This window comes from Sinocyclocheilus rhinocerous, unplaced genomic scaffold, assembly GCF_001515625.1.
Source record: "Sinocyclocheilus rhinocerous isolate Xijiao unplaced genomic scaffold, SAMN03320098_v1.1 scaffold4625, whole genome shotgun sequence".
In the NCBI taxonomy this organism is placed as follows: Eukaryota; Metazoa; Chordata; class Actinopteri; order Cypriniformes; family Cyprinidae; genus Sinocyclocheilus; species Sinocyclocheilus rhinocerous.
Window position 1 is genome coordinate 3,508 of NW_015663246.1, and position 15,935 is coordinate 19,442.

The 15,935-nt window shown below is 36.4% G+C and overlaps 1 protein-coding gene across 1 annotated transcript in view; it reads right to left on the bottom strand.

Moving 5' to 3' along the window:
- Positions 1-12,389: 12,389 nt before the first annotated feature.
- The window catches only part of LOC107728785 (A disintegrin and metalloproteinase with thrombospondin motifs 8-like), an 11,397-nt gene continuing 7,851 nt past the window's right edge, over positions 12,390-15,935 (bottom strand). Inside the window, exon 9 of the mRNA XM_016539066.1 lies at positions 12,390-13,496. Within this exon, the coding sequence (XP_016394552.1) occupies positions 12,764-13,496 (733 nt within the window). The 3' untranslated portion in view covers positions 12,390-12,763. The remainder of the gene's footprint in view (positions 13,497-15,935) is intronic.

Here is a 15,935-nt window from a genome sequence, read left to right on the forward strand (position 1 = left end):
TCATATCATAATAAAATAAATTATTACACGATTATGGTCTCCGGTCTGAAAAAGCCTGCATGTGATTTGGCATTTCTTTATATTTACACAGTTTACTATTGCTGCTCAAATGTGTCAGAGATGCGTTTATGCATTTTTTTTCTATTTTACGCATTAGTAGTAAATCAAGACTTCGCAAGTTCTCTTGTAAAATAAAATAAAATAAAAATACAATATGGAATAAACTGTGTACAGAAAGCAAGTAAAGAACTCTCAATATTAGGCTACTAAAAAGGTCAGTTTAATCTCGCAAAAACTCCCGTTAATAAAAAAATCTGACTACACTGCACAATTAATCTCTTACACTGCAGCTTTATTGTTTATGATGAATTCAGTGCTTGCACATAGACCGTTTTTATTATTATTGCAGCTTAGGGTGTTCAAATAGCTGCAGTACTCTGACTTTGCCACAAGGAAAAGTGTGTACGTCTGCTCAGACCCTGACGTGGCAGTAAGTACTTTTCCACGTCAAAGACCGCTTTTATAAATATGAACGTTGCCGTGGATTTTAGCATACGCACACTCTAAGATCAAATCTGTGCGTACGCACATTTTTATAAATGAGGCCACAGGAGTGTTGTTGTTCAGAATATCAAGCCATACAGGCACGAGGCCACAGGTAAACAAAAACAGCACGATTGCGAGTGTGCTTGTATATGCAACAGTTCAAGAAACAAAGATGAAGATGCGTAGGTTAACTTATGTTCATAAAGGGAGTATTGTGTTTGTCTTTTGTTCCACCAATGAAAATCGTTACAAAACGAAGCAGCCACATCTCCGAGTGTTTCGTTCCTGAAAGAATCATTGTTTTAAATGAATCGAGTGGTTGAATAACTCGCTCATAAAGTGGCACAACAATGTGACTTGCAGAAAGAAAGAGTCACTGAAAAGACTGATAGTCTGGCTGTGTCCTAAATTGCATATTCAAAAAAGTACCTATACTCAAGAGAATAAGTAATTACTTCATGACCGCAAAAAGAGTATGTTCTACAGTAGGGTGACCATACGTGCCATTTCCCCAGGACGCGTCCTGGCCAGGATTTCTATATTGCCTAAAATATCTAGGTTTTGGCTTTGTTTGCGTGTGCAGACCGATCGGTGTATGACTTCAAAGTACCATACAGACGGTTATGCTTTCGAAACGCTCTCGAGGTACTTTGATGTCAAACACTGATCGGTCTGAGCCGCACTGCTTTTAAGTCGAACACACCTAATATGTACGCGTAATTGCATCGCTTTGACCGTAGATCCCACCTTCTCACACGCCATGATTGGTCCATTATGTACAATGCTTGCATGCTATTGGTCAAACTACTTTTCGATCATTACCTTCAGCAAGCATGAAAACAGGAATACAAAGCCAAAACAAATCCTGGCCAGGACGTGTCCTGGGAAAATGGCACGTATGGTCACCCTATTCTACAGTATGAATGTGTGTATCATGAATGTAATCTGGACATACTACACTCACCATGTTGTAATTGTTACCTACTCTTTTATGAGTAGCCTACTGTGAATTCGGACATACTACTTTTGTCACTGTTTTTCGCCTACTATATAGTAGGGAGATGTGTGATTTTGGTTGCAGCCTCTGTCTGAAATATGCAAACAAGCAGAGTGATATAAACAGTGGGAAAAAAAGGGATTTTACAAACACTGAAAATTCCAGCGCTGTTGGAGTGCACTACTCTGGCAATGTTGCTCTTGCATAGCCAATTAAATTTGAGAACCGGAACAAACTGTTGTATTAAGATATTTAAATTTTGATTATAGTTTGAGCTTGATTATTAACATATTAAAATGTTATATTATTTACAAGTTTATTTTAACAGATCATCCTATATGGAGTCAAAATGTTTCATCAGTAGAGCTGTCACTTCTCACCAGTAAGCCTACATTCATTTAAATGGTCAATTGAACGGTTTGTATTAATAGCATTCTACTTTAGGTCTCTGAATTGAAAAGTCATGTAGGCTACATCGTGTCCATGTATCACCAACTTACAGCCATCCAATGCATTTGGAAAAAATCAACAGTTTATTTCATGTGATGTGTAATTTTTTAGCTGATAACTTCACATGATGATGGAATTGTGTCCTCGCTATCTCTTGTGGTTAAAACTCTGAAATGATTTGTTTGTCAATGGTCAGCTATAAATTGATTATTCCATTTTTATGCTCCATTTTCCAACCACCCCCCAAAAATGTGCATTATTTATGTTTGAGGGCCACTGTGTGTTTTGTAGTATAGTTTGCTGCATGTTAATCTGAAGATTTGATTATGAAAATTTTAAAAATAAATGTTTAAATATCTGTTTATCAGTTCATCAGATGACATTCATCAGATGATACACATGATATTGCATGCATTTAAAAAAAAAAAAAAAAAAGAATCACTGAGTTGGAAAAAGGATCACCTCCCTCCTAAAAATGACTTGTAAAATCAATCAGGTGGTTTTTGCTTGTAAATAGTTTTTCCATTCATTGATTAAAATGAACACAAATAAAACTAAATATATAAAATAATAATTGTTATATTAACAGTGCACTGATTACAACACAGTATAGTGATCAGACAAATAGCATTCTCGTGTGTGCCAGCAAGACTCCGTTGCTTACATTATCCAGGCTGCTATCATAATATATTTATGCCAAATAAAAGTGTATTTAAGTGTGCTAGTATTTGTTTGAAGAGATTTCAGCTCGTAAAGGGTAGGCCTGTGAGAAGGCGGTTGATACTGAAAAATTAAGCAAAATAATAAAACCGTAATGGTTTGTAGCTGTAGAGAAGCACACGATGCAGGAGTAATCCAATAGAAAGTCTTTAAGTAATCCAACTTAAACTCAGGAGAATAACCAGGAGAAAGGATAACCACAAACATCTAAGCTCAAACTATAATACACAGACAAAGGGAACTTCTTCTTCCGTTTTTTGGCGTGTTACATCCTGTGTGCATATCGCCACCTACTTTTGCTGTTATGCAGTCATGGTTTATTTATTATCAATTTATTCCTTGTTTTTGCTTTTCCTGTTCTTACACACGTATATACACAAATATTCCTACTTAAATAATTATTCGATGCTCCATCCCATTCCTTCTCCCCAGGCTCCACCTGGCGCTGCGTGTTCAGCTCCTCCAGACTAAATCCGTGGTCTCCTAAAGATCCAGAATAGAATAGAGCATCCGCATTCTATATTTAAATCCTTTCACTTAACCCAGTAGTATATATGTATTTTATTAATATCCTGTATCCTTCTCTATCTCTGTTAAACTCATATCCTAATAAGTATTCCAAATCCTTATTTACCTTACCTTTTTTGTTTAAATATGATATTAATTCCTTTCTTTCTTCATCATACCTTGTACAATTATATATTACATGCTCCACTGTTTCTTTCTCCCCACAATTCCCACATAGACCAGTCTCATGTATTCCAGTTATGAACAGTGAAGCGTTCAATCCCGAGTGTCCAAGTCTCATCCTAGTTATAATAACCTCTTCTTTTCTATTTCTACCACTTACACTTCTTTTAGTATTTACTATTTTTTTTATATTATATAAATGCCTTCTCTTATTATCTGTATTCCATATGTCCTGCCATTCTTTAATAATATTTTCCTTAATGATAGTTTTAATTTCACCTTTACTTAAAGGAACATTAAAATCTATTACTTCTCTTTTTAAAGCATTTTTTGCTAATTCATCAGCAGATTCATTACCAGCTATTCCCACATGTGCTGGTACCCAGCAGAATCCAACTACCACTCCTTTTCTTTGTATACGCCATAATAATGTAAATATTTCACACATCAAATCTTCTCTAGAAGATCGCCGAGTAATCAATGATGTTAAAACGGAAGCAGAGTCAGAGCATACCACTACTCTGTCTGGTCTTACTTCCTCTACCCATGTTAGTCCTATTATGATAGCAACCATTTCAACAGTATATATTGACAATTTAGATGTTAATCTTTTAGTTATGGATATTTTAAAATCTGGAATATATATTCCTACTCCTGTAAGCCCTGTTTTGGGGTCTTTAGATCCATCAGTATAAATGTGCATACTTGCATAAAATACAAAAGGAACTTGGGAGAACACAGGGCTTAAATGAACTGAGACAGACGAGATAATTAATTAACACAGGTGGAACTGAATGAACTAATCAAGCAACACAGGAAAACTAGGTCAAGGCAGGTAGAACCAAAACACAGGGAAATCTCAGAACACAGGCTCAGAACACAGGAGGCTCAGAAGACGTAGAAGGGCTCGACGGGACCAGCGAAGGAGGGCTGGGCTCCTGGTTGAGCTCTGGAGAGAGGATAGGATGTTTGGACTTTCATTCTGACGGCACCCATTCACTGTAGAGGATCCATTGATGAGCAAATGATGTCATGCTGAATTTCTCTAAATCTGTTCTGATGAAAAAAACAGACTTGTTTACGTTTTGGAAAGCCTAAGGGCGAGTACTTAGAAATTAGTTTTCAGCTAATTTTCATTTTTGGGTGAACTATTCCGTTAAATGAATGTCAGCTGTATGACTTAGTGCAATAATCTGGCCAGGCCTGTCTAAAACAATTTAGATTCGATTAGATTCAACTTTATTGTCATTGCACATGTACGGTACAAGGCAACGAAATGCAGTTAGCATCTAACCAGAAGTGCAATAAGCAGTAAGTACAGGATATACAGTGTCTACAATATGTTACAAATGTACAATAAATATACAGATAAGGTAGTACTATGGACATAATTTACAGATTTTTAAATACTATCAGCATGATATACAGATAGGTGTACTATGAACATACTATACAGATGGATTATGTAATAAGTGTAGGCTATATACTATATAAGCAGAAACTATGAACATATGAACATCATTTACAAATGAATATGTATAAGTGATACATTAAGCTGTACAAAACACTAGTGCAATGGACATTAAAAAAACAGTGCATAGAAAAATATTCCAGTGTGCAAATGGATCATTTCAGTATTCTGGATGTACAGACCGTAGTGCAAGTAATAACAAGTGTAACAGTTACAGTGTACAGTGTAACAGACAGCTGTAGGGAAAAAGCTGTTCCTGAGTCTGCTGGTCCTTGTCCGGAGGCTCCTGAAGCGCCTCCTGGAGGGCAGAAGGTTAAACAGTCTATGGTCAGGGTGAAAGAAGTCCTTAAGAATGCTGCAAGCTCGACGTAGACAGCGTTTCCTCTGGATGTCCTCAGTAGCAGGAAGTGGTTTCCCTGTGATGCATTGGGTGGTTTTCACCACCCTCTGCAGTGCCTTGCGGTTAGCAATTGAGCAGTTCCCATACCAGACTGTGATACAACTGGTCAGGATGTTCTCGATCGCACACCGGTAGAAGTTCACCAGGATGGCTGAAGACAACTGGTTCTTCTTCAGTGTCCTAAGGAAGAAGAGGCGCTGGTGAGCCTTCTTGACCAGGCTGGAGGTGTTTGTAATTTCTCCTTCGTTCTAAACCCATAAATCATCAAATATATCTATTCAATTTTCCTTCTCTTGTTGTTTTTGATCGAACCAACAGAAGTCTGTTTTTAAGGCATACGCTATATCTGAAACATGATGGATCTGAGGCACATGGTGTTCCTTGCTCTTTATTCCAGTGAATTATATGCAGTTGTTCACAGTCTTCAGGAGATACAGAACAAACATTTATTAAATCCACGGGGATAAGGACGAATCCACACACACACACACACACACACACACACAAGTAACCTTCAACAATAACCGGCAAACTAGACTGAACAGACAGGAACTTAAAGGCACAATATGTAAGTGTTATATATTTTGCTGACAAAATGTTTCAAAGAATGTTTAAATCCAGAGAAATAAGCAATTTTAACTAGTGACACGGACCATGTCAACATGATTTCTGCCCGAGTCCCGTCGGATTGCTTCCGCTGTGGGGATGAAGACGACAACTCCCACGATTCCAAACTCAGTCACGGCGTCATCAAACTACGCCTTTGTCTATTTGTTTATTTTGAATACGCGCCCTGTAGCGGCGAAAATTACATATTGTGCCTTTAAATACACAGACAAATGAGGATGATTAACGAGACACAGGTGAACAGAACTAACAAGGTGGAGACAACAGGGCAAACAGAAGGTCCAAACTAACAGAAACTGACACCCTCGCTACAAAGTTTACTGCTTAAAACATGAACGTGCAACAACATTTCCACATTCTCAAAATAAAACAATAAAAGTGTGCATTGAAAAAAAGCTAAATTAAATACAAAGAAGAAAGCTATAAAAGCGCTAGCAGTGTTAAACTGTATAAATTGAGAGAACATGCAAATCGTTATTAATATCAAATTGCTGTTTTTTTTTAATTCACACATTTCCAATTAAAGTTGCTAAATAAGAGGGATCCTACTGTTTTATGCCTTTATTTCATTAGTGTTTTGTTCACATGGCACCAAGCAACTTTTATTTGACAGAGTGAAGCAAATACTTGTAGAACATATTCTTGCAATTCAACATTAAACAGGTCACAATTATTTAAATGCAAACTTAATGTCTGTGTTGTAAATCTCTTACCATGTTGCATAATGATAAACACTGACCAAGCTATTTGAATGTTTTGTGCACAGTCAAAGAGTGGAACAAAGCCTGAGGTTACCTTGTGGTATTAATTGTTCAAATAGGCCACGTTTTCAAAATGTAATGGGATAAAAAGAAAAAAAAAGTGTGTGCATCAACACACAAACACACAAAATCTGTAACTACTCAAGGGGAAATAAATGCCAAGACAAGAGCAAAGAATTAAAACCTGATCAAAGCCTGACCTTTCACTCCTGTCTCAGGTTAACTTGTGAAATTCTGGCTGCAAAGAAAATCACAGTGCATTCTAGCTAATGGAAATAACCGTTCTAATCACTTCAGTTTATTGTATATAACGTAAGCCTAAAAACTTTTTTTATAAATGCAATAAAGCTGCATTTCAGCAACTATAAAGTTTAAAAGCATCTTGACTGGATTGTAATGATGGTCACATGTTGAATACCTTAAAAACACATGTGGTTGTATATGTGAAAGAGTATAATTCAAATAAGAGCTTTAAAAATAATAATTTTCATTAATGGGATTTAATAAATTAATGACTTATTCAACACAGACAAGAGATAATCTTAGTTATAAACCATTTTTATTGTGAGATCATAAAAGAGAGAATTGAGCCAACATCATCATCAGAATTTTCCAGACGTTTGTGCAGAAATAATTATTTAATAGGAGTTTTGCAGAGCTGAGTATTATTCTTGAAGTGTTTGGAAATAAATCTTACCTTATGTAAGATTTAGAATAGCACAATGTCTGTAAAGTTCCATACACAGTTTCAGAGTTGTAAAAATACATAGACAATAAGAAAACTGTAAAAATTGTGTGTGTGTGTGTGTGTGTGTGTGTGTGTGCGCGTGCGTGTTATGATTATGTGAATTCTACAGAGTTACAATGCAGAGTTTTCAGTGCAACTGTCTCTTTAAGACACATAGATGGTGCTGTAAATCATTAAAGGCTGTTGGTCAATGAGAAAGCCACACATACAGGTAACAACAGCTTGAAAATTAATTAAATTGATTGAGCTGTTAAAGTTATTGCTACAACGGTTTGCAGAAGTAATTCCCAAACTATTTTTCCAACAAAAGACTAATCTGGCCACAGAGACACTAGTTAATTTTAGCGGGGTCAGAGCATCTTTAAAGAGTCATGTCATTTGCACATGTATAAACAGGATATACAAAGGTTGCTTTATAATCCATTAAATGCATATTACGAGCATGTCTGTATCATACAGAACACTGCAGTTTTAGGTGCTTTATTTGTTCTATGACAGCAAATTTATTCTGTAATTTGGGTCACATACTAGAGATTAGTGATAGTATTCCACATTTTATAACCAGGAATATGTGTTGTACTGATTGCACAGCTAGTAAATTTCAATGTAGAATGCTGCATATTAAATTGCTCCTTTTATACACATTTTAAACTTGTGACACAGTATTGCTGGGGCATGTGGAGAGGTGCTCTGATTCAATAGATTTTTCCATACTCCCTGTTCCTAGGATTAACTAGAGTTAAAATGGGGATCTCAACGCCCTAGTTTACCTTTCATCAGAATCAGTCTGCCTGCCACTGAACTGATGGTACGCCGTCTTCTGCTCCCTTGTGAACTGAAGATGATGCAATCTTTCCACAATTACATCATACTTTAATTTTCCAAGGGTAGAATAAAATGCTTTATTAAAAAAAAAATAATAAAGTTATTATTTGGTGTGCACTTCTGTATGATTTTAAGAAGATGCATTTTATGAAGATGTTTTTTCATTCATTCATTCATTTGTTCGTTTGTTCGTTCATTCGTTCATTCATCCATTAATTTAGACCAGATCTGTCTCAGGGACCATTAGCCCCTGCTGGTTGATCTGGCCGCAGAGAGCGTCTTTCTTCACTGACAGCCATTCGAAATTAAATATATTTTTGAAAAGCAGCATTTAAATCATATGAAAATATAATAAAAATTTAAAAATATAAACAAAAATTCCATTATATTATATATTCTTACAGCACAACATATTTTTCCCTTTGACATCACAGAGTAGGATATTTGCTAGTGAAGGGATGTCGTCAGCCAATCAGCATTGCCATGATGTCATATTCCTGCAGTCCTGGAGCCATTAGTCACATGGCATTTAGGTTCAGGTGATTGGCTCCTGGCAACAGAACTGAGCGCTCATGAGCTGCCATGAGGAAAAAGGCAGATTTCAAATAAACTGCTACTTCATAAAGTGCCATTAAGAAGAATGGGAGTGCAAACAGCTTTTTAGACGTGTCTGGATAGCACACAGAATTTTATTTCATGCTGTTTGCTTAGCACTTAGAAAAATGGCCACCTTTATATATATTTTTTTTCATGCAATTTGCTTTAGCTCACTGTGTGACCTCATTTAGAAACAAATAAGGGTGTGTTTCTAGTCTTTATGCTCAAGGGTCTGCATGAAGATAGCAATTAGCTTGCGAGTTGATGTGAGAATAGGAGTTTTTCTGAGTTCACAACACAAATCTGTCACCACTGAGCCCTTGAGCAAGGCACATAATCAGTGCATTGTAATTCATTTTTGATCAAAATTGCTAGGTAAACAAGAAGTAACCAGCTTGTGACAGCTGTAATTAAAAAGAAACATTTTATAAAGATACCCCAAGCATAACACTGGATGGATGATGATTATATAACACCAGGTGAAAATAAATTAAACTCCTTTTACTGATGGTCATTTCCACTGGCACAGCAGAGACACAGTAGATTTGTCCTGGCCTGGTATCTAACAATTTCCACTGGTTAATTTTCTCAAATATGCGAGCTATACTAAGTCACGCATGTAATCTGTTCAATATAATTCAATTTGTTATTAATTGTTCAAATAGGCCACGTTGGATAAAAAGTGCTGGCTAAAGTGCTGGCTAAATAGTGACCTGTAAACCACAACCACATAGTAAAACAATGTGTGTGTGTGTTGCTGCAGTTAAGCAGAAACATTTTTGCTTTGTGTTTTTGGGTGGAGTAGTGGTTGAAAGTTCTGTTTCACATCCATAAGGTAGATTTGCACAGCATAATAATGTGCAGCCTGTTCTTATGCGGTGGTATGTCTGGAGAAGTAGGTACAGTAAGCAATAAACAGAATTGTTTAGACTATCATTGTTGGTAGATAACGTGTTCAGTTCACCAGCCAATACCAAAGTACACTGAACAAAATTATAAACGCAACACTTTTGTTTTTGCCCCCATTTTTCATGAGCTTAACTATCAGCATCTTGATATGCCACACCTGGATGGATTACCTCAGCAAAGGAGAAGTGCTCACTAACACAGATTTAGACAGATTTGTGAACAATATTTGAGAGAAATAGGCCTTTTGTGTACATAGAAAAAGTTTTAGATCTTTGAGTTCAGCTCATGAAAAATGGGGGCAAAAACAGAAGTGTTGCGTTTATAATTTTGTTCAGTGTATATACTTCTATGAATAATTACAATCAGAGGTCTCAAATAGACAGTGTGGTTAGTTGAAAATATGTGAAAATATTGGAGCTTATGCTTCATTTTAAAAGTGCAGTTCTGTTAATTTTATCAGCAGGAAGCAAAAGCTAGACAGAAGATATAGTGCGAAGTTATGTAACAATAGTAGCAGATGCATCTTTTTCAGAGCCAAACTCATGCAAAACCTTTTCTAAGTGATAGAGAGCAGCTGCCTCTCAGACATGTGGAATTGGACTTTCCATCAAAGAACATTCTCTCAAAGGGGCCCTCTTTTAGGAAAGAGCACCTCTTCAAAATTAAGGAAAAAACTCTGAGGCTATGTTGGCCCAATAAAATTCAATCTGATCAAGGCAGAGACGAAGCTAGGAGTTGTTACTATTTGAATGCCATGCCAAAATATGTTTCTTGAAACTCCAAGCCACACATTAGGGCCACAGTGTTAGTTTTTCTAGACCATCAGAGGTTTCTTTGGCAGTGATGGGTTTCAGAGGCACTTTTAGCTGTCATGATTTGAAATTTTCATTTAAATAATACAGTTGAGACCTAGTAGCCTGTTGAAAGTTGGAGGGCTGCGTGTCCATATTACAACAAACAGTTGTAATAAGGATCTGCCTGTGAGACCTATCCTTCAAGGCTTTGTGGAGTGGAGAGGTGTCTAAATCACTTCAGCTAATCGCTGGCGTACCTCAGGGTTCAGTGTTTGGCCCTCTCCTTTTCTCGACCTGTAACATCTTTGAGTCCTGTCATAAAGTCTCATGACTTTTCCTATTCCTGTTACACAGATGATAGAGGATCAATTCCAGTTCAACAATCCCAAGATCTCAGCATCTATCTCAGGAAATCTTTCTGACATTTTGTTCTGCATAAAGGAACGCCACCTCTAGCTCAACCTTACTGAGGTCAACAACATTACAGACAGCCAAAAATCTTGTTATCGTATTTGACATCCAGCTGAACTTTACAAACCACATCTTAGCATGCAGATCCATGCTCTGTAATATCAGGAAAATCAGTGCCTTCCTGTCTGATTATGCTGTGCAGGTCCTAGCCCAGGCACTTTTTTGTAGCCATTCATATGTTTATGCTTTGCACATACATTTTTGTTTTAGCTTTAATTAATTACATTCATCCAAAAATATGTTTTTGTAATGTTTGAGCATTTTTATTTTCAGACATTTCATTGATAAGTTACAAAACAAAAAGAAAGCAACATCTGGAAACACTGCATAATTTGTATCCATTTTATACAATAAAAATGTACAAAAATAAATAGCTTTACAATGAAGAAGTAACAACGTACAATCCTTCACTGAAGGGATAATATGTTTTGTCGCATTTTTAATATGACTAATATGACTAATGTCTACAACTGGAATGGTCAATACCATATTAACATTCATATTCATATATAATTTATATATATATATATATACTGTATATATATACTGTATGTATATATATATATATATATATATACTGTATATATACTGTATATATATGTATAATCATTTTAAAGGACCATTAACCATTTATCAGTTTAGTTTCATGTTGTAATTTTTTTTTCTTAATATCGTTCACATCTACACAGCTCTTTCAAGCTTTCAGACATATCAACTCATGAAGTATGAAAACCCTGGAAGAACTGATGTTTCCAAACATCCAGGTTTTCATTCACGTAGCAATTCACAACAATTTGCTATGTGCACTTTTGAAATAAAACAGTGTTTAATACAAAGAACAGCGATGGTAAATGGTAAGTTATACAACCCTCTGAATGGACACAAACATTATGATTTTTGAGGAATTTTTAAAAGTAGTTCCCTAAGCTAGATCTAACACTTACCTGTAATTATTAATGTTCCAGAATATAAATTAGGCTCAACCACTGTTTACCTCTGATACAGTTTTAAATATACATGAAAATAGCTCTAACAGATTTATATGATCATGCTTCATCAAGTGTTTTTGATGCGCTTCAACTCTGAAAGTGAAAATAAGCCACTGATAAATGCAAGCCAAGGTTTATTAATAAAAAACAATTTAATCTAAAATTAATAATCTAAAATCAAGAATTACTGACCCAATCACAAAGTAAATCAATAAAAAAAGAATGATATTACCTAGCAAGTGACAGTTCCTAGTAAGATTTTCCATTAAAAGTTCAAATAATTCCATTTTGTAATTCCAAACTTTTCAAAACGGACAAAATTAGTACATCTGAATGTACAAATACAAAAAATTGGAACTGATTTCTGTCCTTATTTAAAATAAAGTCAGCCTGAGATTAATGTTATGTCTGTAATGATTTGTACTGTTGAGAATCTTTAAATATGACATACTTGAAAAATAATGTATGCGGAGTGCTCTAAGAAAGCAATTAGGCGACAGAAGTTAAGAAAACTACAATAAAGCATTGCTTGCTGAGGTAGATATCTATTGGATCAAACTTCAATAGTGGTTATAAATATGTATATATATATCTGGAAAACCAAACCCAAGTGATCAGTCCGTGCAAAATTCATGAAAGCTCAACCAATTTTCCATCTAACGCTGAATATTTCCTGCTCCGACCTGAAGCATGGTCAAATTATAATCTTTATATTGTTTCGGGAGCATCTTTTCATCTCTGAATAATTTGAAAGCCTGCATGATGTCCTCAACACTCTTGGTAGAAACACTTTTCAGATACTGATTCAGGCATCTTGGCAGGGTCACAGTTCTTCGGTTCCACAATCTTCCCAGCATAATCAATGCAGAGAATCCTACGCTGGCGATCCCCGTGGCCGCAAGTTTGTGAGCATGAAGACCAAGGCCCTATTTGCCATATGGGACATGGCAGGTCTGAGCAGGGCCTGATATCAGAGTGTCTGAGATCTTTATTGCAGTGGTTTGAATAGAAACCAGCATTGTCTTTACATTCCACATTTCTCCTGGACCATCCCGAACCACACGTTTTGGAGCATTTAGACCACTCGCCCGAGACCCACTGTGGCACACCAAAAGGATGAATCAGTTTGCCAGCAATCTTGTTGTCTTTGGGTTTGCTAAAAGACATGGTTTTGGGGATGTAGAAGTTGTATTTGACCTTCGGTGGGATGGATTCCCCAGCAGTGGAGAGCAGCTGTATTGTGATTGGTTCCTGTAGCTGGCGGAAGCTCTGAAGTCTCTCCAGTGTGGTGGATGAGCCACTGTACTTCAGCACAGCCCCCAACACTGGAATATACTGCTCCACTGTGGATACCGAGAAGTTGCCATTCAAGATATAATCACCATTTTCTCTTCGTACAGCCAGGTAATGCCCATCGTGTGGTATACTTCCATGGCTCTGCTGTTTGATGTTAATGTTAGTGGCTCCACTTGGAATCGTCACAATGTCCCTATATCCATGGCTAAAGAAATGGGAAAAAATTTAGACAGTTTACAACAGTCGGTTTCCAGAAGTAAAAATTCATTCATTTTCTCCATAGGGAAATGTAACGTTAACTTATAAACATTTAAAGAGGACCTTTTGTGAGCTCCGAAGTCGTTAAACGATGGTATATGCTTTTGTTGAAGCCATCTGTTTCCATCATTTCAACTTATTTTTAAAATAAACGTTTTTTACAGCAGAATTCAGGGTAAACAAAAAACTACATTACCCATGATTCTGTACAGAAAACTTCATAAATCAGAGACTGGCAGTGAGCACCTTTGTCTTTTTGCCCAATTTTGTCCAATTTTCAAATACTTTTTTCAAAGTTGCTGATTGGCTTGGTTAAAGGTACAATAGGAGATCTTGGAAAATGCTAACTTTAGCCTGATAGCACTGAAAGCGAACGTCCCACCCTTCCTGCAATCGCCGTCCAAAGCCACGCCCCCTGAACGCATTTACACTCACAGACCAGAGACAACATTACTACAATAGGCTACATCAGGTTCCCAATTCCAGCCCATGTTCCGAAGTGAAGTAAACTTCAACGGATTTACCCCGCTCAGGGAGTAGGGAGCAATGAACACTGTGTAGGGATCATATCGATCGGAACACAGTTCATGCACGTAGCTCACTTCTAACGAGCTGGCGCGAGGACTGGATTAACCGCTGGGCTACATCATGTGTCATTCACAGGTGAGAAATCTTTAAAAGCACTACAATACCAGGAAGGAAGATCGGGTTGTTGATGTTTGCCTGCCATCCTCGCTCTGTCTGCACAGCGTGCGTGAACGCGCTGATGAGTATCCTGTCTGCGCGAACTGGGTGCACAGAGGTATGCTAATACATACGTTGACAGGCAGGTAGGAAAGCATATTAAAACGCTCGGACCGAGCGTTTTGATTGGACGAAAATTTCTTGGTCCTACGCCTTCCACAGAATATATAAATACAGACAAATACATTTAGACCACTTAACTTAATGATTGCTATCGGGATGTGAAGAGACTTTCAACCAGCATAACAAAAAATGTTTCTGAAGACAATCACCTATTGCACCTTTAAAACTAACATTTTTTTAAATCTATAAACTAGTTGATGTCAGTAATTGATTTTGTTGGATCAAGTAGTCAACCATCTTGCCCACCCATACCTACTACTGTCATATATTCATTGCCTTCCAAGATAAACTACCATTCAAAAGTTTGGAGGCAGTAAGATTTTTTTTTAAATAAATTAATACTTTTATGCAGCAAGGATGAACTGAATTGTTCATTTATAATGTTACAATACATTTTAAATATTACAATTATTTCAAATAAATGCTGTTCTTCTGAACCTTTAAAAATCCTGAAAAGTGTATTATGGTTTCCACAAAAATATTAAGCAGCAAACTGTTTTCAACATCGATAATAACAAGAAAAGTTTTTTAAGTAGCAAATCTCAAGCATATTAGAATGATTTCTGAATGATCATGTGACACTGAGAACTGAATTAATTACTGCTGAAAATTCAGCTTTGCCATCACAGGAATAAAAGTACATTTTATAATACATTAAAGTAGAAAACAGCTATTGTACATTTTAATTATATTTCACAATATTACTATATTTACTGTATTTTAATAAAATAATGCAGCCTTGCTGAAATAAGAGACTTTCAAAAACATTTAACAAAAAAAAAAAACATAAAAAAAAATCTCTCACCAACCCCAAACTTTGGAACTGTAGTGCACTTCATTTTGACATCAGTTAGCATCAAAAGTTTCTTTCAAAATTTAAACATTAATCTGAGAATCTCAGAATGTCAGGTCAATTCTTTTCAGTCTTATCTAATTAAAACCAGACTCTTTCACCCAATATCTGTGCATTCTAAAATAAATAATTTGGTTCTAACAGATTTAGCTTAGCAACACTAATGTGCATGTCACACTATTGGTAACAATTATGAATTTTGAGTCTCTAGACAAAGAAAATGAGAGCAAGACAAAGACAGAAACAAAGAGAAAGACAGACATCATCTTGCGTCCATGTGCAGGCGTCGCATGCAATGCGTTTTTGACAGACCTCCCAGGCAACACCCTCACCACATTCGAGACAACATTGAAGACAAGATCAATAGACTGATGCTCCATAAAGTTCATAAACATTTATTGCCACCCTGACTGTCTGCATCTATAGACTGGACTAGACACATGACCAGTTACATCTTTACTATGTCAAAAAAAGTCCAAACTATGTGAATTACTAGCTACCAAGCATGCACTCCTTCACTAGCCTGTTTTGTCTCAGACATCTTGATATGGTTTTTTTATTTCTCAAAGGATTTATGAACAGGCCTTACAGACCGCAGTGGAAGTACTTTGAAGCCTGGGCAGCCTCCACAGCTTTAGATGAACATCACTGGTGTCACAGGGGAGA